This window comes from Ochotona princeps, chromosome 6, assembly GCF_030435755.1.
Source record: "Ochotona princeps isolate mOchPri1 chromosome 6, mOchPri1.hap1, whole genome shotgun sequence".
Classification (NCBI taxonomy): Eukaryota; Metazoa; Chordata; class Mammalia; order Lagomorpha; family Ochotonidae; genus Ochotona; species Ochotona princeps.
The window spans coordinates 4,291,653-4,316,833 of NC_080837.1; the positions used below are offsets into that span (position 1 = coordinate 4,291,653).

The window sequence follows — 25,181 nt, forward strand, 5'->3', positions numbered from 1 at the left end:
ACCACCTTTTGTTGCTTTCTCAGGAAATTAGCAGGGAGCTGGAATAGACCCCAGTATTTGAACTAGCACTCCAATATGAGATGCTGGTGTCACAAAGAGTACCACAATGCCAGTCTCCCAGTTTTCCTTTGAAATGAGAAGGCTGACCACTCACATTCTCTATCTTAGCACAACAACGACCAAGCAAAATCTCTCTTGGTTTTCCTATTTCTTTAGCTACTCCTCCTAAGTCTCTTTTGTGGGCATTTTTTCATTCATTTGCTTACTCAATGTCACTCATTCACCCATTTACTTAGGTCACACACTCATTCATTACTTTTGCAAATATTTGCAGGGCAACAATTACATAACTGGACCTAAACAAGGTGTCTTTGTTTATATTCTTCTCTTCTCCATCCCTAAAATCACATTCCAGTGCCTTCTGAGGCAAGGCAGCAAGTGAAGGGAATGCTAGCAGGGTGACAACAGGAGAGTAAATGCCCTACCAGACAGATTCAAACACAAAATTCAAAACAACGCAGCCGTGAGTCTGAGGTGAGGCTCACCTCCTGAGATGACCGCCATGCATTCCCAAGGCCCCAGGACCCAGCTCTGCTTTGGTCACATGAGATCTCTATTTCCCATCCAGACTTCTTGTCTGATCCAGCTGCGTGGAGCACAGGTCTGTATGGATCTGCCAAAGGCACTTCAGACTTCACAGGATCAACTCAATTCTCAACCTTGTCTCCACACACAGTGTCTCCTAAGACACTGAATACCACCGCCATTTGCCCTAACACACACGTTGGAAACCCAGCACCTGGCACAGGCATTTGTCCTAGCAGCCTCTCTTATCAGACTTCCTGGATCCAACAGCTATCTCCAGCTCCTAACTCCAGCTTCCTGCTAGAGGCAGTGATGGTGGCTCCAGTCCTTGCATCCCTGCCACCCAACCCAGGGAACCTGGGCTGAGCTCCTGGCTCCAGCCTGGGCCCAGCTCTGGCCATTTCAGGCATCTGAGGAGTGAACAAGAGGATGCACATTCTCTCTGTGCCTCTCACATGAACACAAATACACATACACACCAGTTATTTCCTTCACACAGGCTTCCTACACCCTCCTAGCTGTGCTTCCACCAAGCTCAGGGCAGCCCCATCACAGCATTTCTCCAACTGCTTACTCTTTCTGCCATGTGACCTCTGCACCTAGAAGATAGTGAAGATGTAATGAGTATCTGTTGAGTGAATGAATAATCACAGAGCAGACTGGCCCATAAACTAAATGTAAGTGAGCTTCAGCCTTAAACTAATCCTAGTCTTCATTATGCCAATTTAGAGTAATTCTCTTTAATAGAGTTAGGGGTTTTTTCCATTTTATTTGCAAAACAGAGAACAGACACAAATGCATCTTACATCTACTGGCTCACTCCCCAAATGCTCACAATAGCTGGAACCTGGGCTGGGCCAGGCCAGAGCCGGTAGTACATTTCGGGCTTCCCACCTGGGTATCAGGGAGCCACGGCCTTGAGCCATCTGCTGCTTCCCAGGCTCTGCAGGAGCGAGAAGCCGGAACTGAAAGCAGACCTAGACCTAGGACTTGAACTGGAGCACTCTGATATGGGATACGGGCATCCCAAGCAGCTCCTTCACATCTGCACCAAATCCCTGTCCCTCTCCCCAATTTCATTTGGGACTTTTTTGTTTTTGTTTTTAATTTCAGGAGATTTTTATCCCTTCAGAATGTCTGACCCCAGAGTAACATGTCACACAATGTTTCATCCAGGAAAAGACAAGTATCAGCACAGAATCAAACTCTATATGTCTTCAACAAACAAAAATTCAAACAAAGATCAAAAGCAGGAAGAGGCTCACGCAAACACCCTAGCACAGAGGTACTGGGGAGACAACAGACCACATAACACTGCTGCTCTTATTGCCTGGGGCCAAGGCTCCTCTGCCTGGATTAGCCTCACTAAGCCCAGCACAGCCCCAAAACCCCCAGTGACACTGCAAACCAGTGAAGCAGGCAGAGCTGCAACCAAAGGCCAATGAGGAGAGCTAGGACCCACACTGCAGCAGGGGTGAGCTAGGACCACACCAGGCTACATGTTCAGCTTCACTCACACATTCTGTGTGGCAACCTGGTCTACAACCAAAATGCAGACACAAGGGTTTGGGTCTGCCCTGGAGGTTAAGACACTCAGGTCTACTATTAGAGGGCCTGAGTTAAATACCCGCTCCAGCTTCTGGCTCCAGCTTCCTGCAGGGTAGACCCTGGGAGGCAGCAAGTGACAGTTCAAGTGATTGGGACCCTGCCACCCATGTGGGAGATCTGGACTGAATTCCGAGCTCTCAGCTTTAGCCCACCCCAGCCCTGGCCTTCTTATATATTTGAAGAAGGAACCAGTAGATGCTTTCTTCCGTCTGCCCCTCAAACACATCTCTGTTCGCCCCAGCTCTCACAAGAACTCTTGGGTGCTGATCCCAGAGAGAACAGTCAAGGAAGCAATGTGCAGTGTGTAGAGTCCAGCCCGGAGTGGAGCAGCACTCAGAGAGCTCCTCCACCCTCCACCCTGTGCCCCACACCCAGGAGCGCCCCGGCCTGCACCCAACAGCCAGGAGTGCCCACCCCACTCAGCATACTCTGTAACAGTGGAACAGCTCTATGGCACGGAGCACATCAAACTTCCTGGCCATGAGGAACTTGACAGCCACATTCCACGAGAGCGGGGAGACGTTGTACTGCACCGTCCACTTGTTAATCTCTTCAAGAAACTGCTTGGTGGCCTGTTTGACAAAGAAAATAAAAGATGAGTAAGAATAGAATACACCGATGGGACCAATCAGCAAACAAGCAGATATAAACTGTCATCCTTTTCCTCAAGTAAATCTAAACTCAGAAATGTACCTCAGGGAGCAGGGAAGACAAAAAGTAGAAGATAAGCTGGAAAAAAGAAAGAGCTAAGTCTTCCTCTCTACCTCTCCTCTCTGTAAATCCGTCTTTCCAATAAAAATAAATAAATTTTAAAAGAAAGAAATAGCTCTGTAGGGGCAGAGCCGGGTTTGTTCAGAGAGCTGGCCCAGGGAAGCACAAAAAATAATAGGCACAGAGCAGCACTCCGGAAGGAAATGCAAATTACTGTTCCCAAGTAAAACAAAACAGGGCTTTCTTCTCTTTTGTTTTGAAGCGCCCTCTGATGGTAACAGTGAGAGGAAGTACAGCAGCAGCGTAGGTCAATAAGTCAACTGGACACAGCAAAGCAATCTGCAGACTGTTCAGCTCTGGGATTAGCAGGACTGTCCGAAAACAGCAAAAACTCCAATAGCAAGAATTTAATCAATCTGAGCCCGGCGCTGTAGCCTAGTGGCTAAAGTCCTCGCCTTGCATTCCCAGGGATCCCATCTGGATGCTAGTTCATATCCTGGCTGCTCCACTTCCCTTCCAGCTCCTTGCCTGAAGCCTGGGAAAGCAGTGGAAGACAACCCAAGGTATTGGGACCCTGCACCTACATGGGAGATACGGAGGATGCTCCTGGCTCCTGGTTCCTGGCTCCTGGCTTTGAATCGGCTCAGCTCCAGCCATTGCACCTGCTTGGAGAGTGAACCAGCAGATGGGAGCTCTTTCTGTCTCTGCTGTTCTCTGTAAATCTGACTTTCCAATAAAAATAAAATAATAAATCTTTACAAAATTTAATCAATCCAAAAGTCGCCTGTCTTCTGTGTTCACTGACCCCATGTACCCTAGATTAGCTCTGTGGACCAGACATGCAGAAATGACCCGTCTAGAAAGCGGATTTAGGTAGCATGACTATAAAAGTAGGAAAGGGAGGAGGGAATTTTTTATTTTCACTGTGTGACCACAAACTAGCAAGATATCTGTTTCTAGAACTGTTCTTAGCCACATTTCCCTCTTTCGACCCAAATTCTGCTCTAGCCAAACTACCCCCTCCGTTTCATCAATTGATCACTAATCAAATTGAGATTTTTTTTTTGTCTGTCAAGTAAACAGCCTGAGACAGTGCTGCGTGCAAAGCTGTAGAGCTTTCTGCACAGCTCTGCTGTCCTGCCCACCCCCCATGTTGTCCATGGCGCACTGACACAACGGGAACGTTGAACCTAGCAGCCCCATCTCCAATCTACCCACGTTCAGATACAGCTACTCAGACCTACTAGTTATTTGTTGTGCTTGTGTTGGTTAGTGTAAGAAATGAAAAAACGAGATTCACTTTCAAAGCAAAAGTCTGATTTAGCGTGAATAAGGCAATTCTCTCTTTACTGATTTCCAACAGAAAAACTAAGAAGGGTGTAGGAAGAGGTGACAGCAACATTCTATTTCACAGACATGGCAACAAGTCCCATCTTAAAAGCACTATCTCATTGGCTGATACTGCTAACAGAACCGCCTAACTGGAATCCCAGCAGAGTGGGCAACACCTGATCCACGTGCCTTCAGGAAAGCATACGGCTCTTCTCAAGCAGGGAACGTCAGAGTCAGGGGCAGCAAATGAGCTTTCCTAGCCTCTAACAGAGGTGACCCAGCTCACAACACCAGGGAAGAAGAGGCCCAGCTAATAAACCTGGCAAGCCCGGTACAGGCAGACAGCCAAGAAACAAAGGCCGTGAAGAAAAGCTTTCAGGCCTTCATCGCTGTGGCACACAACCAGCCAAAGCCAGACCAAACCAATAAGCCCAAAAACAACAGGACCCACTTGGAATGCTCCCACACAGAAGTCTGAGTGCTGGGCCATCGTGGGAGTGAGGACCGGAGGGCACAGCTCCAGCCAGGAAGGCCTGACACCTAGGCAAGTGGGCTTTATTCTGCAGTTAACATCATATCTTCTGAATCCACTCCTCCGGTGGGCTTCTCTGGTGTTAATTTTCAGAATAGGACCTCAGAGTAATGGAGCATTTCCACATCGCTGAGCTGTTTTTCATAAAAATGATGACCACCAAAATCAAGAAAGGGTTGAAGGTATTGAAGGACCTGCGTGGGGGTGGGAGGGCGAGGGTTGACATGGCCACATCACAGATCCAGCTGTTGGGATCACCTCCTGGCTCTCACAAACAGGCTCTGCCCTAATAAGAGACAGGCACTCAGGCTTCACACACTTCCTTCAAAGTATATCTTGCCTCCATTTCTTAATAAACTCAGTACCCCTCTCCTCAGCCACCCAGACTCCCAGTCTCAATGTTCTGAGGCTCCCTGGGCTGTCGCCTTGAGCTGACCTCTGGCCCTCTGCTGGCCAGGATGTTTTTCTTGGCTTCCAGCACGGGAACAACTCCTCCTGGTTTGGCCCGACCAAGCCTTGCATGAACAGAGTCCAGTGTACTGTAAACAATGATGTAATATTTACAGACAAGTACACACACATATACATCCCACCTGCTCCGTAAGGCCTCACATTCACCCTCCCACATCCCCATCTGCCTGGGGTCTCTGCAAGGTGTCAGGGAGCATGGTCTCGGGCTCATCAGGCTTCCTCTCTGTTAACCCACAGTTTCAGTAGAACCACTCAGCAGAGATTAACACGTGGTCCTGCTGTTTACCAGAGAGAAAGAAGCTCTAGCAACTTTAATCAGCAACATACTCTCTGGAAGAGATTGCTGAAATTCTTGAAATCATTACTCGGTGCATTTCCTGGTGAAAGATAGATGGGGCCAGAAAATGAGTCACCACTTAGCAAACACTTCACTTCAGGGTAGGGGCATGAATCTCCAGGCTGGTAAGGGGCCACACTGCCTACACCTGGCACATAAGGAGTGGCCACAGCTTCAATGGCCATGGTTTTCCTTTGGGAAAGGGCATGAGTGATTGTACCAAAAAACTAGCAATACCACTTACAACCCCCTCAACCACCTTCTCAAGGTTTGGGTAAGATACAGTTAAGCAAAAGCAAAGGACTTATTTCTTATTTGAATGGCAAACTTCCTTTACAATCCAGTTTTAAAGGGGGGGGGGAGCAGCATTGTGGTGCAGTGTGGTAAGCTACAATTTACAATCCCAGAGGCCCCACTTCTGATCCTGCTTCATGCTTAGCACGGCTGGGAAACAGCACAAGATAGCCCCAAGTACTCAGGTCCCTCCCATCCCTGTCAGAGACTCAGAGTTCCTGGTACCTAGCTTTGGGCTGGCCCTGCCCTGGCTGTTACAGCCACTTGGGGAGTGAACCAGCATTTGAAGATCAGCCTCTCATTCTCATTGTACCTTTCCAATAAATAAACCTCTAAACAATGAACAAAACCAGGTTTCTCCCATCTAAGTACTAACCAAAACAACTTTAGCAGGACCCTTGGAGCATGCCCCACATCGGGACCTGGGATGGGTGGGAGGCTGGGTGGGGCTTCTCCTTTATTTCTTACCCCAGATACAGAAAATAATAGTAATAGTAATGTGCAAACAATGGTTTTATCCACTTTCCTGTAGCCCTTGACCTTTTGTGCCCTAATCAACTATGTAAAGATTATTTAAAAAAAGTTTCTGGGCTATGCCCATGAAGACAAAGAGTCTAAAGAACCTGATAGAAAACATCTGAGAAATCCATCCTGCTAATCAGGGGCCACCCTGGACACCATCCACGATTGTTGCAATAATGGCAAAGGAGAGAATACACCCGACAGCACAGTCCTCAGGTTATACCCAGTTCCCAACGGTAGTCACAACTTCGAGATGAGTTTTAGACAAAGGGGCACATGTTTGCCTTAATTTAAGATGATATGATGTTATGTATAAGATGTTATGTTTTGAATGTTATATGTTGTGTATAAACTAAATTGAAGTATAGGTGAGGTGGTCACAGAAGGTGGCTGGGAACTCGTATTTACTTTCAACATGTTGGTTACTCATTACTATGTCAATTAATTCCATAATGATGTAAATTTTTGCTGATGGTATGATGGAGCTTTCAATTGACTGGGATAATACTCTGCTAGCTCTGTCTTCAGACCAGAGAGGGTATACCTAAGAAGACGCTGAACTTGACTGGACAATAAGATGCTGGACTCTATGTTTGGTATATGCTTGCAATGGGGGAATCTCAACTGAACTTGAGCTGTGGTTATGCAACAAGGTGGAGGAATCCACCATGGTGGGAGGGTTTGGGGAGGGGTGGGAGAACCCAAGTATCTATGTAACTGTGTCACATAATACAATGTAATTACTGAAGTTAAATAAAAAAAAAAAAAAAAAAAAAAAAAGGGGCCAGCCAACTGAAACGCCAAGAAGTGCTGGAGCACTGGGTTCTGCAGATGCAAACCTTAACTACTGTGTCCCAGACCAATCGCACAGAATGAAGGGCTGGCCCAGGAGAAACCTGCTCTGCAGCACACTGAGTGTCTCTTTAGAGGTCTGAACCATCAAAGAACAAAGTCTGGGAGTCAGAGAGAACCCAGTCTCCCTCTCACTGCTGTATGTTCCTTGAGCAAATCACATCAGCTCTTGAAGTCTCCATCTCCTTACAGGCAAACATGGGGCTGGATCCCGCCACAGGCAGACCGCACCTCACCCCACTTCACCCTCCCCACTGTGCCTGGCATGGGGCAGGCTCTGAAGGGAGAAACCTCCCATCATTCCTCACTCCAAGTATTTCTCACAAAACTTGCTCTCTGCAGGCGGTTCCTGGCAGTCCTCTGGGAATCTGTTGTTTCCCTTTAACCTGTATCAAGCAGCTCTCCATCCCATTTTTATGAATGAGAACCCTCCATTGTGTGATGGGACTGCAAGGGGAGAGGCCTCTTGAGCCACCCTGCAGGGCCCTGCCCCAGTTCAGAAGAAGCTGACCTCAGACGGAGTTCAACTTCTTCCACCTCCACATCCTTTCTTCTTGCCTTTAGGCTGCGCAACAGCATCTGGCCCTGAGGACAACTTCTCCTTGAGAAAGGAAGGGTGTTCTAAACAGGAAAGTGTTCTGAGGTAGAACATGGGGCTGGCATTGACCCAATCTGAAGTCACCTCTATAATTCAGCAAGTGTGAGGCTTCCCAGTGTTTCAGCAACAGATTTATTAGAAACGCCCTCCCACCTTTCCGGATTTACAGCCATCTTCAGTGCTCCTCAAGCTGCTTGGTAACAGAAGCTGAGCCAAGACGAAATACCTCTGATAAGGAGTGGCATGTTATATTTCCAAACTCACACTGCAATGTTTTCACTACCACTTTGTCACTGTGCCAGACAGGAAATATACCTATTTTGTGGTATTATTATTATTATTATTATTGGAAAGTCAGATTTGCAGAGAGAAAGAAAGACAGAAAGATCTTCTGCCTGTTGGTTCACTCCCCAAGTGGCCACAATGACTGGCCGGTCCGAAGCCAGGAGCCTAGAGGCTTTTTCTGGGTCTTCCATGTGGTGCAGGGTCCCAAGGTTTTTGGGTCGTCCGCAACTGCTTTGCTAGGCCACAAGCAGGGAGCTGGATGGGAAGTGGAGCAGCCAGGGACTCGAACCAGCACCCACATGGGATCCTGACCCATGAAAAGGTGAGGACTTTAGCCACTAGCCTACTGTGCTGGGCCAAAAAAAATGGTGCTTCTTAATAGGATTTTACTGTACTGTATAAGAAAAATTTTTTGATTGTTATTTTTACAGAACAATATAATGAAAAAATCTCGGGGCAGATTTGGCACAGTGGCTAAAATGACCGAAGCACTAGAGTCCCTGCCACTCAATCGGGAAACTTGAATTCCAAGCACAAAGACAGACCCAGCCCCAACCCTAGCTCTAGCTTTTTGGGGAATAAACCAATGAATGACAAGAGTCTGTGTATCTGTGTCTTTGTCTTTCAAATAAATTCAAAGTCAATCAATAAGGGTCAGCATTGTAGAGCAGTGGATTAACTACTGCTTGTGATACTGGGAACACCAGTTCAAACCCCAGTTGCTCCATTTCTTTTTTTTTTTTTTTAAGATTTATTATTATTGCAAAGTCAGATGTATATATACACAGAGGAGGAGAGACAGAGAGAAAGATCTTCCATCCGATGGTTCACTCCCGAAGTGAGCTCAATGGCCAGTGCTGTGCTGATCCGAAGCCAGGAGCCAGGAACTTCTTCTAGGTCTTCTTGTGTGTGCAGGGTCCCAAGGCTTTGGGCCGTCCTCGACTGCTTTCCCAGGCCACAGGCAGGGAGCTGGATGGGAAGTGGAGCTGCTGGGATCAGAACTGGCGCCCATATGGGATCCCGAGGCGTTCAAGACAAGGACTTTAGCCGCTAGGCCATCGCACTGGGCCCACCCCCACAGACTTCTAAACAGAGGCATACTTACAGTGCAGAAGTGAGAAGAGGATGTACTTAAAAGTGAGAGAATGAACATCAATTCATTCACACACCAGTGTGGTCTACCCACGCAGAGAAACCCCATCATGAGTGGGCCAGAGATTTACCCACAGGACAGATGAGGCCTGAAGCAATATCTCCAAGCCTGGCCAGGGGCAAGAGTGCCACCTTTTTGCTCTGGGTCTTTACTGAGGCAGAGACTAGCACCTTATATAGTCAATAAACAGGGTTGGCACGAGGGGAGCCACCTGAGAGTTTTATGGCACCTCCATGTGGTCACCATGGAGGCTCTTCCCTCCTTGTCCCAGGAGAGACAAAGATGTATCCTGGGAAGGGAGGTGGACAAAGGTGGATGGGATAGGAATGCAAGCATCCCAAGCAGCTACTTAACCTGTTCCACAATAGCACCCATTCTTGAGCATAATATTTTATTTCTTCTAAAGATTTATTTTAGTTGTATTGAAAAGTCAGATATACAGAGAGACGGAGACACAGAGAGGAAGATCTTCCATCTAATGACTCATTCCCCAAGTGTCCGAATCAGCCAGAACAGCACCACTGGAACCAGGAGCGAGGACCTTCTTCCAGGTCTCCCATGTGGATGCAGGGTCCCAAGGCTTTGGGCCGTCCTCAACTGCTTTCCCAGGCCCCAGGCAGGGAGCTGGATGAGAAGTGGGGCTGCTGGGATTAGAACCGGCATCCATATGGGCTCCCCAGTGCATGCAAGGCGAGGACTTTAGCCGCTAGGTTACTGCGCTGGGCCCGAGCATAATATTTTAAAAGCTGTTCCTTATCTTCATTTTGGTAATTAGATTTGTTAAAAATGTTTTCATTTATTTTCAATTTATTTGAAAGAGAGAGAGACAGAGCTCTTTCATCTACTGGTTCATTGCTCAAATGCTCTCAACAGCCAGGGTTGGACCAGGCCACAGCTAGAAGCCAGAAACCTAATCCAGCTCTCCCAATGTGTGTGACAGCAACCTGCTGCCTTCCAGGGGGTGAACTGGCAGGAAGGTGGAGCCAAACCAGGACCCAAATCCAGGCACTTGGTTAAGAGACGCAGCTGTCCCGTGGCATCTTAGCTGCTGCAACAAACACCTAATCCAGAACGTGGTATTTCTAAAAGAATCCTAAGTTAGGCCAGCAAATGATAACTAGTTTGTTGACCTTCTTTATTTCAAGGCCAACAGGAGTGAGTCAAGGAGGCAAACAGGTAAAATATTTCGGGTACTCAGACGAGTCCCCACAGCGACAACCCGCAGTGGGGAGTGGGCCCCGCTCACTCTCTTGCTGGAGGTAGAAGCCAATCACTTGTTTACCAGAATATAAGTGGCCATCTCTCCTTTCAGGATTCAAATGAACTATCCAGGCTAAGGTTATCAAGAAGGAAGAAGAACTCCCAGTGTCAAGGGGGGAAATAATTCAACAAGTAAACAAGAAAGTCAACAATTCCCGATTGCCACAGGAGAAAATGCATGTCAAGAGGTTGAGGGGCAAAAGAATAAAATACAGAGTGAAAAAAAAAAAAAAAGAACTCTACAGAATAAACAGGAAGTTGCTCACCCATCTGCAAACGTGAACTCATCCCAATTCCCAGGGAGACAGGGTAGCCGGTCAATGACTGACCACAGGAAGAAGCAAAAAGCATTTGGCCACTGGCTACCAGGCCCTGGGGCTCAACAGAGCATGGACCACAGCCACAAGAAACCTGGAATGGCTGTGTGGGTAGAAATCCAAAGACCTACGTGGTATTGAGAACTTTGGGAATGATTCTTAAATCTTCAGCTACTTATCTGAAAAGCACAGAAGCTGAGAAGCAGAGTTCTCTAAATTCTTATTTTTCCATCCAGTTTACGGCTGACGCTACTATTAGAAGTAAACCTCAGGCTGTGCAAAAAGAAGTGAAAGTGTCCCTGGACAAATCCTGGGCACACACAGCAATGATGAGGTGACAGACAGAGGGAACTAATATTTGCTGGACATGACATTTACTGTAGGAAAGGTGAACAGAAACCCTCACCAACTCTTGCTGACAGTTTCATACTAAAAGGATGCAGGAACAACTACACTGTACTAACCCAGACCAAAGAGAAAGACAAGTTGAAATACTGAACAGGTTTCAAAGAGAAGGGAACCATGTAATACTAGGTAGGAATGTGATTTCCAAGAGCCACATTTTGGCAGGAAGAGGCCGGATCCCAGTAACTCTGAGAGCAGCACTGGTGATGCTAGGTTATAAGCCAGTCCTGCTGCAGTGTGCACTCACTCAGGGAGGTCCAAATCCCTCGGCCATCAATTTCCTCATCCAAAAACAGATAACATCTGCCTAACTCACAAGATCAAATAGCTAGCTACCCTGGAAGGTTGCGTAAATCCGGCTACTCAGATTAAAATAATGCAACACCAAACCTTAATAACAGCTAATGTTTACTGGGCACTGAAGTTTAACCACATGTCAGCCACTGAAACTAAGCCAGGTAGCAGTTCTTCTCCGGGGCTCTGGGGGGCTGATACTATTATTATCCCTCATATTACAAAAAGGGAAATTGAGACTTCCAGCTGTTAAGTAACTGGTTCAAAGTTCTAAAACAAGAGAAGTGGAGGAAACTGAATCTCTGACCCTGGAAAATCCACATGTTTACCCTCTTCATTACAGTGCTTTTAAAAATGCAGATTGAGGTGCTGTGGTTTAGCATTTTGGTTAAGACCATACTGGAATGTCTCAGTTCAAATTCTAGTCCTCTCCACATTCCAGCTTAATGTGTCTGGGAAGCAGGAGGTGACAGAAAGAATTGAGGCCCCTGCCACCCACGTGGGAGAACTGGATGGAGCTCCTAGGTGCTGCCTGGCCCAGCTCTCTTGTTACAAGCATTTCGAAAGTGAACCAGCAGATGGAAGATTCTCTCTCTGGCTTTCAAATAAATTTTCATTAAGATTTATTTATTTTTATTTGAAAGGCAAATTTTACGAGAGAGGGAGACAGATAAAAAGAGAAGGTCTTCCATCTGCTGGTTTGCTCCCCAACTGGCTTCAATGGTCAGAACTGAACCAATCCAAAGCTGGGAACCAGGAGCTTCTTCTGGGTCTACTATGTAGTTAGAGGGTCCCAAGGAGTTAGGCCATCCTCCATTGCTCTCCCAGTTCATAAGCAGACAACTGGATCAGAAATGGAGCAGCCAGGACACAAACTAGAGCTTATATGGAATGCTGGTGCCACAGTGCAGAGGATAAGCCTGTAGCACCACTATGTCAGCCCTCAAACAAATTTTTTCAAGAAAAAAAAATGCAGGGCCTGACGTGCTAGTGTAGTAGTTAAAGTCCTCGCCTTGCACATACGGGATCCCATATTGATGCTGGTTCAAATCCTGGCGGCCCTGCTTCCCATCCAGCTCCCTGCTTGTGGCCTGGGAAAGCAGTCGAGGATGGTCCAAAGCTTTGGGACCCTGCACCCGCGTGGAAGATCCAGAAAAAGCTCCTGGCTCCTGGCTCCTGGCTTCGTATTGGCTCACCTCTAGCCGCTGTGGACCCTTGCGGAGTGAATCATTGGATGGAAGATCTTTCTCTGTCTCTCCTCCTCTCTGTATATCTGACTTTCCAATAAAAATAAATCTTTTTTAAAAATGCAGATTTACACAAAACTTTAGCATTTCATCCTCAAGAACTCAAAAGTAGACAGATACTCCTTTTTTTAAAAGACTTATTTTTTTATTGGAAAGTCAGATATATAGAGAGGAGAGACAGAGAGGAAGATTTTCTCTCCATTGATTCACTCGCCAAGTGGCCACAAAGTCCAGAGCTGTGCCGATTCTGAAGCCAGGAGCCTGGAGCTTCTTCCGAGACTCCCACATGGGTGCAGAGTCCCAACACTTTGGGCTGTCTTCAACTGCTTTCCCAGACCACAAGCAGGGAGCTGGATGGGAGGTGGAGCCATTGGGATTAGAATCAGCGCCCATATGGGATCCTGATGAGTACAAGGAGAGGCTACCGCAACAGGCCCAGAGACTCAAATTTTTAAAAGAAATCCTTGAACATGAAAATCTGACATTTACGCAATTCATTATAATTTATTCTGACTTCATGTTTAAAAGGGGCAACACTCTGAAGACCACAGCACATGTGACCAAGCAGCACCTCTACAGCGGTGAGTGAGCACTCAGAAAGTCACCTGCACAGCTAAAATGTCAAGCTGTGGTTCTGATCTAAGGGGAAACCACAGACTGAGCTACAGCCTGTTAACAAGACTGAGGACAATAAGAGCTTTGTAGGAACTGTCTAGGTCAACCTTTACCTCTTCCAAGGCCCTATTAACAAATAACAACCTTCAGCTTTTAAGAGAGAGCTTTTGGGCCCAGCGCAGTGGCCTAGCAGCTAAAATTCTTGCCTTGAACGCACCGGGATCCCATATGGGCGCTGGTTCTTGTCCTGGTAGCCCTGCTTCCTCTTCCAGCTCTCTGCTTGTGGCCTGGGAAAGAAGTTGAAGATGGCCCAAAGTGTTGGGACCCTGCACCCACATGGGAGACTTGGAAGAAGCTTCTGGCTCCAAGCTTCGGATTGGCTCAGCTCTGGCCGTTGTGGTCACTTAGGGAGTGAATCATCGGACAGAAGATCTTCCTGTCTGTGTATCTTCCTCTCTGTATATCTGACTTTGCATTAAAAATAAATAAATCTTAAAAAAAAAAAAGGGCCCGGCGGCATGGCCTAGCGGCTAAAGTCCTCACCTTGAACGCACCGGGATCCCATATGGGCGCCGGTTCTAATCCCGGCAGCTCCACTTCCCACCCAGCTCCCTGCCTGTGGCCTGGGAAAGCAGTCGAGGACGGCCCAATGCATTGGGACACTGCACCCGTGTGGGAGACCCGGAAGAGGTTCCTGGTTCCCGGCATCGGATCAGCGCGCATCGGCCCGTTGCGGCTCACTTGGGGAGTGAATCATCGGATGGAAGATCTTTCTCTCTGTCTCTCCTCCTCTGTGTATATCTGACTTTGTAATAAAAATAAATCTTAAAAAAAAAAAAAAAAACAAGACAGAGAACTCTTTCTAGAACCAGCTCCTGTGGTCCTAACTCTAAAGGCTGCAGCTACTGAGGAAATGGACACTCCCTGGTCTCTAACGCAATGACTGAGATGTGGCTATGATGGCAGGAGTAGTAGAGTTCATTTCCTGGTATGTCGCCTGACTCCAGCTTCCTGCCACCGCAGACCCTGAGAGACGGTGGTGATGGCTCAAGTCACTGAGAGCCCGCCTTGGGAGACTTAGATTGAGCTCCTGGGTTGCTGTATGCTGAAGGTCTGACAGTAGCTCTTAGCATTGCCTATCTTAGGTAGTACGCTGTGCATTTTCTATTGATGTGTCCACGGTTGATTTGTCCCTGATACATTAAATTTGGAGTTTTTCTGAGAAATGGAGCAGTAATGCAGCATCAACTTATTAAAATACATTTTAAGCCTTTTAAAAAAAAGGCTCTGTCCTGCCCTGGCCATTGTGGCGTCTGGGGAATGAATCAGCAGATGGCAGCTCACTCTGACTCTCAAACAATTAATTAAACTAACCTTGAAGATTATACTCCCTGATAGCCTAGATATCCTTGGTAAACTGCACCACCAATCTTTCACATTCACAATGACCCCTGAATGGATTTTTAAAAAACTAATTAACTGGGCCTGGTACCATAGCCTAGTGACTAAAGTCCTAGCCTTGCAAACATCAATATCCCATATGGACATCAGTTCGTACCCTGGCTGCTCCAGTTCCCATCCAGCTCCCTGCTTATGGCCTAGGAAAGCAAGTGGAGGACAGCCCAACGCCTTGCGACCCTGCACCCACATGGAACACCTGGAAGTAACTCCTGGCTTCAGATCAGATCAGCTCAGGCCACTGTGGACACCTGGGGAGTGAACCAGCAGATGGAAGATCTTTCTCTTTGTCTCTCCTTCTCTCTGTAAATCTGATTTACCAATAAAAAACAAACATCTTAAAAAAAAAACTGATTAATTGATCTGAAAATCATAATGACAGAGAGGTAGAATCAGAGACATTGAGTTTTTGCAACTGCTGGTTCACTCTCCAAATGGCTACAACTGCCACAGCTGGACCAAGCTGAAGGCAAAACCCAGGAACTCCAGCCGTCTGCCTCCTGGGTGGCAGAGGTCCAAGTTTAGAACTGGAAAGCCATATTGGAACCAGAGTAACCATGACTTCAAGGCATTCCAATATGGAATGTCACCGTCACAAGCGGCAGCTTAATTTGCTGCCCCCGAACATTGGTGTAAGGGAATGAATTCTTCTTCAAAAGGTTCATTTTTAGGGCCACGCAAAATAGTGTAGCAGTTAAGGTCCTCACTATGAATGCACCAGGATCCCATATGGGTGCCGGTTCTAATCCCGGCAGCTCCACTTCCCATCCAGCTCCATGCTTGTAGCCTGGGAAAGCAGTCGAGGACAGCCCAAAGCTTTGGGATCCTGCACTCATGTGGGAGACCCAGAAGAATTTCCTGGCTCCTGGCTTTGGATCGGAGCAGCACCGGCCATTGCAGCCACTTGGGGAGTGAATCATTGGACGGAAGATATTCCTCTGTCTCTCCTCCTCTCTGTACATATGCCTTTCCAATAAAAAATAAATAAATCTTTCAAAAAAAAAAATCCTTACTACCCTTTATGGGAGGTACTGTTAAAACCCACCCCGGGATCCCATATGGGCGCCGGTTCTAATCCCGGCAGCTCCACTTCCCATCCAGCTCCCTGCTTGTGGCCTGGGAAAGCAGTCGGGGACGGCCCAATGCTTTGGGACACTGCACCCGCGTGGGAGACCTGGCTTCGGAGGTTCCAGGTTCCCGGCTTCGGATCGGCGCACATCGGCCCGTTGCGGCTCACTTGGGGAGTGAATCATTGGACGGAAGATCTTCCTCTCTGTCTCTCCTCCTCTCTGTATATCTGGCTGTAATAAGTCCTCACCTTGAATGCACTGAGATCCCATATGGGCACTAGTTCATATGCCAGCTGCTCCACTCCCATTCTAGTTCCCTGCGTGTGACCTGGGAAGGCAGTAGAGGATGGCACAAAGCCTTGGGATGCTGCAACCACATGGAAGACCTGGAAAAATTTCCTAGCTCCTGGCTCCTGGTTTCGGGTCGGCTCAGCTCTAGCTATTGTGGCCACTTAGAGAGTGAATCAGCAGATGGAAGAGCTTTCTCTCTGTCTCTTTTCCTCTTTGCAAATCTGACTTTCCAAAGAAAATAGCTAAATCTTTTAAAATAATAATAATAAAATAAAGTGTATAGCAGGGGCTGGCACTGTGTGGTATAGCAAATTATGCTTCCACTTGCAGCACTGGCATCCCATATGGGTTCCAGTTCAAGTGCCAACTGTTCTACTTCCAATACAGCTCCCTGATCATGTGTCTGGGAAAGCAGCAGGAGGTAGACTAAGGCTTTGGGCCCCTGCACCCACATGGGAGACACAGAAGTAGCTCCTGGCTCTGGTTTAGGGCCATCCCAGCTCTGACTACTGAGGCTATTTGGAAGCGACTGGTGGATAGAAGACAGCTCTTTCTGCCTTTCCCTCTAATTCTGCCTTTCAAATAACTAAAATAAATATTCAAAAAAAAAAAGAAAAAAAGAAATGAGGGCTCCCTTCACTGGTTTGCTCTGCACCTGGCCCTGGCCTGGTCCCACTGAATGAGCACATCCCAGAAGCACAGTATACATGACAAGGAGGCCTAATCACACAGCAGCTGTAAGGATGCCTTCAGGTCTGGTAGGGCACAGAGCAACACTGCTCCCTGGGAAGAGTCTGGCAGGTTCTAGGTCAGGCTGACTATACAGGAGGGGGGCCTTTAACTAAGAACAAATGTACAGTACAGCAGGACGCTGATTCAAAGGATCAAAACTGAAACAGAATAAAGGGTTAGAACGGCATTCACAAGCAACAGGCCTTGGAGTCAAACTAGAGTCAGAACACCAGGAGCCACCACTGACTGAATCCAAGCAAGTTACTTAACTTCTTTGAGCTTTAATTTCTGTATCTATACACTGGGAATAAGAGGTTAAAAAATTATTGTAAAACAGGGTGGGAGAAACATAATATCCATCAAGTTCTGGGGACATAATGTTCAACAAACAGTGGTAAATCTTTTTTTTTTTTTTTTTTTTTTTTTTATTACAGCCAGATATACACAGAGGAGGAGAGACAGAGAGGAAGATCTTCCATCCGATGATCCACTCCCCAAGTGAGCCGCAACGGGCCGATGTGCGCCGATCCAATGCCGGGAACCTGGAACCTCCGAAGCCAGGTCTCCCACGCGGGTGCAGTGTCCCGAGGCTTTGGGCCGTCCTCAACTGCTTTCCCAGGCCACAAGCAGAGAGCTGGATGGGAAGTGGAGCTGCCGGGATTAGAACCGGCGCCCATATGGGATCTCGGGGCTTTCAAAGCGAGGACTTTGGCCGCTAGGCCATGCCGCCGGGCCCAACAGTGGTAAATCTTAAATTTACCAAAATGAAATTTAAGAAGGGTAAGTGTGAGGAAACCAATTTTAGAAACACCATATGAAACTTCACAGAGGCACAGAAGATATAAGGGTCTCAGCCAACTTGAATCTATGAGTCAACAGTTAGCTGAGACTGCCAAAACCCATTGTGCACTGAGAACTCAGGCAGAAGCACAGCATTCAAGGCAAGGAGGCCTGTCAGCCGCCGCCGACAGTGCTGCACTCAGTTCCTAGGGCTCAGCTCTGAGGGGGTCGCTGGTGAATTAGACCTGGCCCTGGAGAAAACCAGAACAGCACGAGGCATTGAAAACACAGCAGAGAACCTGATCCACATTCCCTCCATTCCATCCAGCTGTAGCATCTGACACCTGCTCCCTCTGCTCCTCAACTCTTATTCATTCTCACATATTCCTGCCCCACTGCACACATGTGTGCACGTGCACACACACAGACACACACATCTTGGATCATTTTTGCCTCAGTTCCAAAGCTTCAAATGGATCTGTCAAAAATAATGTGGTGATCTCCAGACCAAAATTCTAGCACTTGGTGTGTCCGACTTGCTAATCCAGTCCCGGACTACAGATTAGACCTAGCCTAGACCTCGCCTGCTCCACCTTCAACTGGCTAAACACAAAGTCACAGTCCTGTGCTCCAGATAACCGGCCAAAGAGACCATGACCCACAGTGCTTCTGCCCCCCAGAAGGACACAACTAGCCAGGAGACCACCTAGTCATAGGCAGGCCCATCCTGAAGCTCATCTCTGACCTAAGGCATCTAAAAGCTGCTGGGTCAATACTCCACAAATCCAAGGGAACTCTCACATGAACCCAAGGAACAAGCCTGCACCACTCATACCACAGCAAGATGACCGGCTCCCAGCAGAGAATGATGCCTGGAAATGCTGCCTGTGGACAGAACGTGCTCACTGCACTGTCCTATTTTCAATTCCAATTAGAACTGGGCTCACCTCCCTGGCAGGACATGGACAGTAAAATCCAGCAATCCTAGGTCCACGTTCTTAGAGCAACCAACACTGGAGTAACTTGAGCCTCCCTGTGGTACAGCCTCATCAAAGCTGGCAGGTTTTCCTGGCTGAATCAGAACAGTCCTTGTCTCCTTTTACTCACTGTCCCCCGGAAGGGAGGGAACACCCCCTGTGGGGTACGTCAGGTGTCTCAATGTCCTCTTATCAACCATGTGGGCACACTGGGGGGCATTTCCATTTCTCAAGTGGATAGAGGCCCTGATCTCTCTTTGGAGCAGAGAAACTACAATCAATGCTGGTATTAAACAGTTGGCCTTCCTAGTCCTCTCTCAGGGAACAGAACAGTTCCATGTAGAATCAAACAATTCCCTGAAGGTTGCATCCTATCCATCTAGCTCTACATCTAGTTCCACAGCCAGTTTGCAACATCAGACTTTCCTTTCTGAAGTGGGACCTAATGTCTAAACTCACTTCCAGATAGCTCTTTGACCACAAGCGGGGCAGTGATTCACTGAATCATCAAACTTTATATGCACTTGGACACTCACACAGATTCTGAGGTCCCACCTGCACAGCTTCTAGAACAATAGGGTTTGAATAGAACCTGTGGTGTAGCTAGCTACGCTTCTGTTTGTAGCGCCAGTATCCCATAGGGATTCCAATGGGAGTCCCTATGGGACAGCTGTTCCACTTCCAATCCATGTCCTTGCTAATGGCATGGGAAACGAACAGATGTCCCAAGACCTTGGGTCCTTGCACTCACATAGGAAATCTGAAAGAAGCTCTTGGCTCCCAGCTTGGGACCAATCCAGCTCTGGACATTGAGGTCATCTGGGGAGCAAACCAGTAGATGGAAGATTCTCTTTCCCTGTCACTCTCTCAGATAAATAAATAAATAAATAAACAAACAACTAAATCTTTAAAACTATATTACTGTTTTAACAAACTTCTTTGGCCTGTTCTTGTTGCTGGTGAGAGGCTGACACACTGCAAGCTACAGCTCTAGAAAAACACAATTTCAAGTCATTTCCAGAACTACACTAGGGGAACAGTAAGGAAGACACTCTACGGACAGGTCCACAAGCATCCTAATACTCAATGCTGTGACCTGCACAGAACGCTCCTTATTCTCCAAGTACACCTCACCTGTATCACAGAGGGGAAATAGTCAGGTGTTTAAAACAGAAAACAGGGCCCGGCGCTGTGACCTAGCAGCTAAAGTCCTCGCCTTGAACGCGCCCGGGATCCCATATGAGTGCCAGTTCTAATCCCGGCAGCTCCACTTCCCATCTAGCTCCCTGCTTGTGGCCTGGGAAGGCAGTCGAGGACGGCCCAAAGCCTTGGGACCCTGCACCCGTGTGGGAGACCTGGAAGAGGTTCCTGGCTCCTGGCTTCGGATTAGGACAGCACTGGCCGTTGCGGCCAGTTGGGGAGTGAATCATCAGACGGAAGATCTTCCTCTCTGTCTCTCCTGCTCTCTGTATATCTGACTTTGTAATAAAAATAAATCTTTAATTTAAAAAAGTAAAATAAAACAGATAACACACACATGCTTACACATTATAGAACCATCTGTCACCAAGAAATCCTGTTAAACTCCAGAGCAGCTATCAAGCTATCCGAGGAAGTGAGGCCTGCTCTTTCCTTCTCTTTGGTTCATAAGCCACACTGTTCATTCAATGATTTAAGACCAATAAGTGGGGAGCATGGTGCTTAGCCATTTTTCACTTTGGCAAAATACATACGAGTTATCATGTTAACTGTAAGTGTGCAATTCAGGAACGTTAACTACATTCACAGTGTGGTAGAACCATCACCACTTCTTCTATCTCCCAAGTTTCTCACCCTCTCCACCAGAAAATTGTCCACCCACTTGTCAGTCACTGTCAGGCAGCAATTTGGCACAGCAGTTGGTACTGCCTGGGATGCCCACCGCACACAGCAGAGTGCCAGTAATGAGATTCTGGCTCGTATCCCTTTGTAAAAAAATGAATTAAAAGAGTAGTTCTCCCATACTATCTCTGCACAGTCCCTATTCTCCTGTCTGTATGAATCTGACCTCTCTAGGAACCTCACAAAAGGGGACTCACACAACAACTGTCTATGCTTGGCTTACTTGACTAAGTTGTTTTTTGGTTTTGTTTTTTAAGATTTATTTTGGGCCCAGCACAGTAGCCCAGTGACTAAAGTCCTCCCCTTACATGCTCTTGGATCCCATATGAGCACTAGTTCATATCCTGGTGGCCCCGCTTCCCATCCAGCTCCCTGTTCGTGGCCTGGGAAAGCAGCCAAGGGCAGCCCAAAGCCTTGGGACGCTGCAAACACATGGGAAACCCGGAAAAACTTCCTTGCTCCTGGCTTCGGATCAGCTCAGCTCTGGTCATTGCAGCCACTTGGGGAGTGAATCAGCAGAAAGATCTTCCTCTCTGTCTCTCCTTCTCGCTGTATATCTGATTTCCCAATAAGAATAAATAAATCTTAAAAAAAAAAAAAAGCTTCCAGATATTTCTCATTTTCTTCAGCATCATCTCTAAGTGTTTTCCTGGTTGATCCCATCTGAGGAGAAAAAGGACGACCTGGTAGTTAAAACAGAAAGAAGGATACTTGACACCTTCTGGAAGGCTTTTGACACCTAACTCCACAGGTGCACGGACAGAATGGTGCACCACACGGTATGCCATAAATGTTAAATGTTTTTAGCAACCTAGCTTATAAGTACAATGGGAGGAGCTGTAACATAGCCAGCTAAGTTTCCACCTGAAGCATCAGCATTGCACATAAAAAACCAGTTCATGTCCTGGCTGCTGCACTTCCCATTCAGCTCCCTGCTTGTGGCCTGCGAAAGCAGCAGAGGACAGCCCAAAGCTTGGGACCCTGCACCCACATGGGAGACTTTCGAGGAGCTCCCGGCTTTAGACAGGTCCACCTCCAACTGCTGCAGCCCTTTGTGGAGTGAACCAGCAGATGGAAGACCTTGCTCCTTGCCTCTCTGTTGTAACTGTGCCTTTCAAGCAAAAAGTAATTTTTCTTAAAGTACACTGGGAGATAAGATATTTTAGTCTTGATAGCTATATCACTTTTTTGTTAAGTCCCTGACCTAATCAGAAATACCATTTTCTCTTCACTTTGGGAACTTAGTCTTCCAAGTGAGGCAAATGAACATTCCCAAATAAAACTTCAATTGTGTGGAGCAGGTGTTATGCTGCGGTGGGTTTAGCCACTATCTGGGAAGCCCAAATCCCATTCAGTGTATGGATTGAGACCTAGCTACTCTGCTTCCAATCCAGCTTCCTACTAATGCAATACTGGAGGCATCCAGTGAATGGGAGGAGTCCAAGCCACCCATCTGGGGAGACCCACATGGAGCTCCTGGAGCCGGGCTTCAGCCCAGTCAACCCCACCTCTAGAGCCCAGCTTCAGCCCAGTCAACCCCAGCTCTGGTGCCTGGCTTCAGACCGGCTCAGCTCTAGCTCTAGTGCCCAGATTCAGCCTGGCCCACCCCAGCTCTGGTGCCCAGCCTCAGCCTGGTTGACCCCAGCTGTTGCAGGATTTGGGGGAGAAAGCCAGCAGATGGGAAATCTCTTTTTTTCTTTGCCCTCCAAATAAATGAATAAACTTAAAAGTAATGTTTATTACAATGGTTTCACCCACTTTATGCAGATCCTTCACTCTTCCCACCCTGATCAACTATGTAAACATCATCAAAAATAAAATTTAAGTGCCCAGCGCAGCAGCCTAGCAGTTAAAGTCCTTGTACATGCCGGGATCCCATATGGGCATCAGTTCTAATCCTGGCAGCCCTGCTTCCCATCCAGCTCCCTGCTTGTGGTCTGGGAAAGCAGCAGAGGATGCCCTAATTTTTACGCCCCCACACACATGTGGATGATCTAGAAAAATCTCCTGGCTCCTGGCTTTGGATCAGCTCAGCTCTGGCTTTGCAGCCATGTGAGGACCGAACTGGTGGATGAAAAGTTCTCCCTCTCTCTCTCTGTGGCTCCCTCTCTAACTCTGTCTTCCAAATAAATTAATATTTTTTAAATGTTTTACCAAAATAAACCTATATTTTAGTCTTTTTCAAAAGGATTTATTTATCTTCACTGGAAAGGCAGAGAAGAGACAGAAAGATCTTTCATCTCCTGGTCCACTGCTCAAATGACCACAATAGCAAGAACTGAGCCAGGAGCCAGAAGCCTTCTCATGTTCTGCCACATGGGTATAAGGTCCCAAAGATTTGAGGCATCCTCCACTGCTTTCCCAGGCCACAAGCAGGGAGCTGGATTGGAAGTGGAGCAGTCAGGTTATGAACCAGCACTCAAATGGGAGAACCAGTACTTGGAGGTGGAAGGTTTGGGGAGTGAACCAGCAGATGGAGACCTCTCTCTTTTTGTAAAATCTGCCTTACGAATAAAATATATTCTTTTTTGGGCCTGGCGCAATAGCGTAACAGCTAAGGTCCTTGCCTTGAGCGCGCTGGGATCTCATATGGGTGCCGCCAAATCTAGTCCCGGTGGCCCTGCTTCCCATCCAGCTCCCTGCCTGCGGCCTGGGAGAGGAGTCGAGGACCCTGCAACCATGTGGGAGAGCCAAAGCAGGCTCCTGGCTCAGCTCCAGCCTTTGCAGCTGCTTGGGGATTGAATCATCGGACAGAAGATCTTCCTCTCTGTCTCTTCTCCTCTCTGTATATCTTTCTTTCCAATAAAAATAAATAAATCTTTAAACATACATATGTATTCTTTTAAAAAGTGTTTATTTTTCATCTACTTGAAAGACAGAGAGACAGAGACCTTCCATTCATTGGTTCACTCCTCAAATGTCCACAACAGCCAGGACTGAACAGCCCCACACACTTGGCTCATTATTTGCTGCCTCCCAGGCTGCATCCGCAGAGAGCTGGATCAGAAGTGGAACAACAGAGACTCCCACCAGCACTCTGCCATAGGTGCAGCCATCTCAAGCAACAGGTTAACCACGAGCCACGATGCCTGCCCTTCTCAAACATTCTGTGAAAGTGCCCTCCACAGCCCCATTGTGCTGATGATAACGCTTAACACACCAAAGTCTTCCTAGAGAAGAACAAAGAGTGGCTTCACAAAGGCAAAAACAGAACTTACATTCTGGGAGGTATTGCCAACTTCTATGAACCCCAGGTCCCCTGACCTCATTGACAAACACAATTGTTTTCACACATCAATATACAATAAACCCCACCAACTCAGGAACAATAAGCAAGCCTTTGTGGGGAGCCTTATGAGTGGCTGAGACTGGGACGTGGACCCCACGAGGGCCACAGCAGAGCTGACACTGACACACAAGTGGACAGCATGTCCTGCACAGAAGCACAGAGTTCAAGGACAAAGCACGCAGGCAGAAGCACAGTACTCCGTCAACAATTTGAGCACCAGCACCTCCCTGCCTGGATGACCGACCGACCGCTCCTCCCACTGTCCCTGTATCTGAAAAATCACCCTTAGCCAGACAATATTGCCTGTTCCCCGTGCTCAGCAGTGAATGATGCTAACACGGTTTCTCTCTTTCACACACGCATCTTGAACCCTCACAGAGTACACCAAGACCACAGCCCTGCCCTCATGACAGCTCCTTGCCGGGGAAACCTACAACTCAGCAGAACAGGGACCAGCTGCTGGAGGCAAGTTCCTGGCCCACACTCAGCAGCATGGGCCTGTTGAAGGGGCTCTAAACACTTCCTCTGGGCTGACACTGACACTGAGCAGAACTCGGCCACATCCTTGACAGTCACCTCACTTGCAGGTGCAACAGACTCTGTAAACAGCCACGCTTGGAAATGGGGGGGGGGGGGGCGGTCAGCAACAGGGACACCACATGGCCTCAACAACACCTGCTTGTCAGGTAAAGTCCTCCGTCTTTGGAAACCCCTACAACAAAAGCTGTGGAAATGGCTGGCATATATGTACATTTATACACGTATATATACCCCAATGTTCCATACACACACATATACATATGTTTTGTTTATCTGGGGGCAGTGTTACAGAGAAAGTCTTCCATTCTCTGATTCACTCCCCAAATGGTCACAACAGTTGGCACTAGGCTAGACTGAACCTAGGAGATTTTTCCGGGTATCTCCCTCACAGGTGCAGAGCAGTTAGCCATCCTCTGCTCTTTCCCAGAGCTGTTAACAGTGAGCTGAATCAGAGGTGGAGCAGCCAGGACAGCAGTGGAGCAAATCAGAGCCTATATGGAAGCAACACCACCAGCCTGGAAATGGCTAGTTTTATCTTTTTATGGTGGTGCTACAGAATGATTCATTTTTGACTAGAATCTTCCATCACGTGAATTAAATGAAGTATTTGAAGATACATACTTAGATAAATAATAAATGTGCCAAGGGAAGATCTGCAACTTAAAAACAGGAATTTGGGGGACAAGTGTCTGGTACAGCCATTAAGCTACCACTAAAGACACATACGTCCCATAGCCAAGTGTCT

At 47.4% G+C, this 25,181-nt stretch overlaps 1 protein-coding gene across 1 annotated transcript in view; it reads right to left on the bottom strand.

Annotated features, from left to right (window-relative positions):
- PTPN9 (protein tyrosine phosphatase non-receptor type 9) overlaps positions 1–25,181 on the bottom strand; it is an 82,865-nt gene that overhangs the window by 48,872 nt on the left and 8,812 nt on the right. The window contains exon 2 of the mRNA XM_058665492.1: positions 2,622–2,765. Coding sequence (XP_058521475.1) covers positions 2,622–2,765 — 144 coding nt within the window. The remainder of the gene's footprint in view (positions 1–2,621; positions 2,766–25,181) is intronic.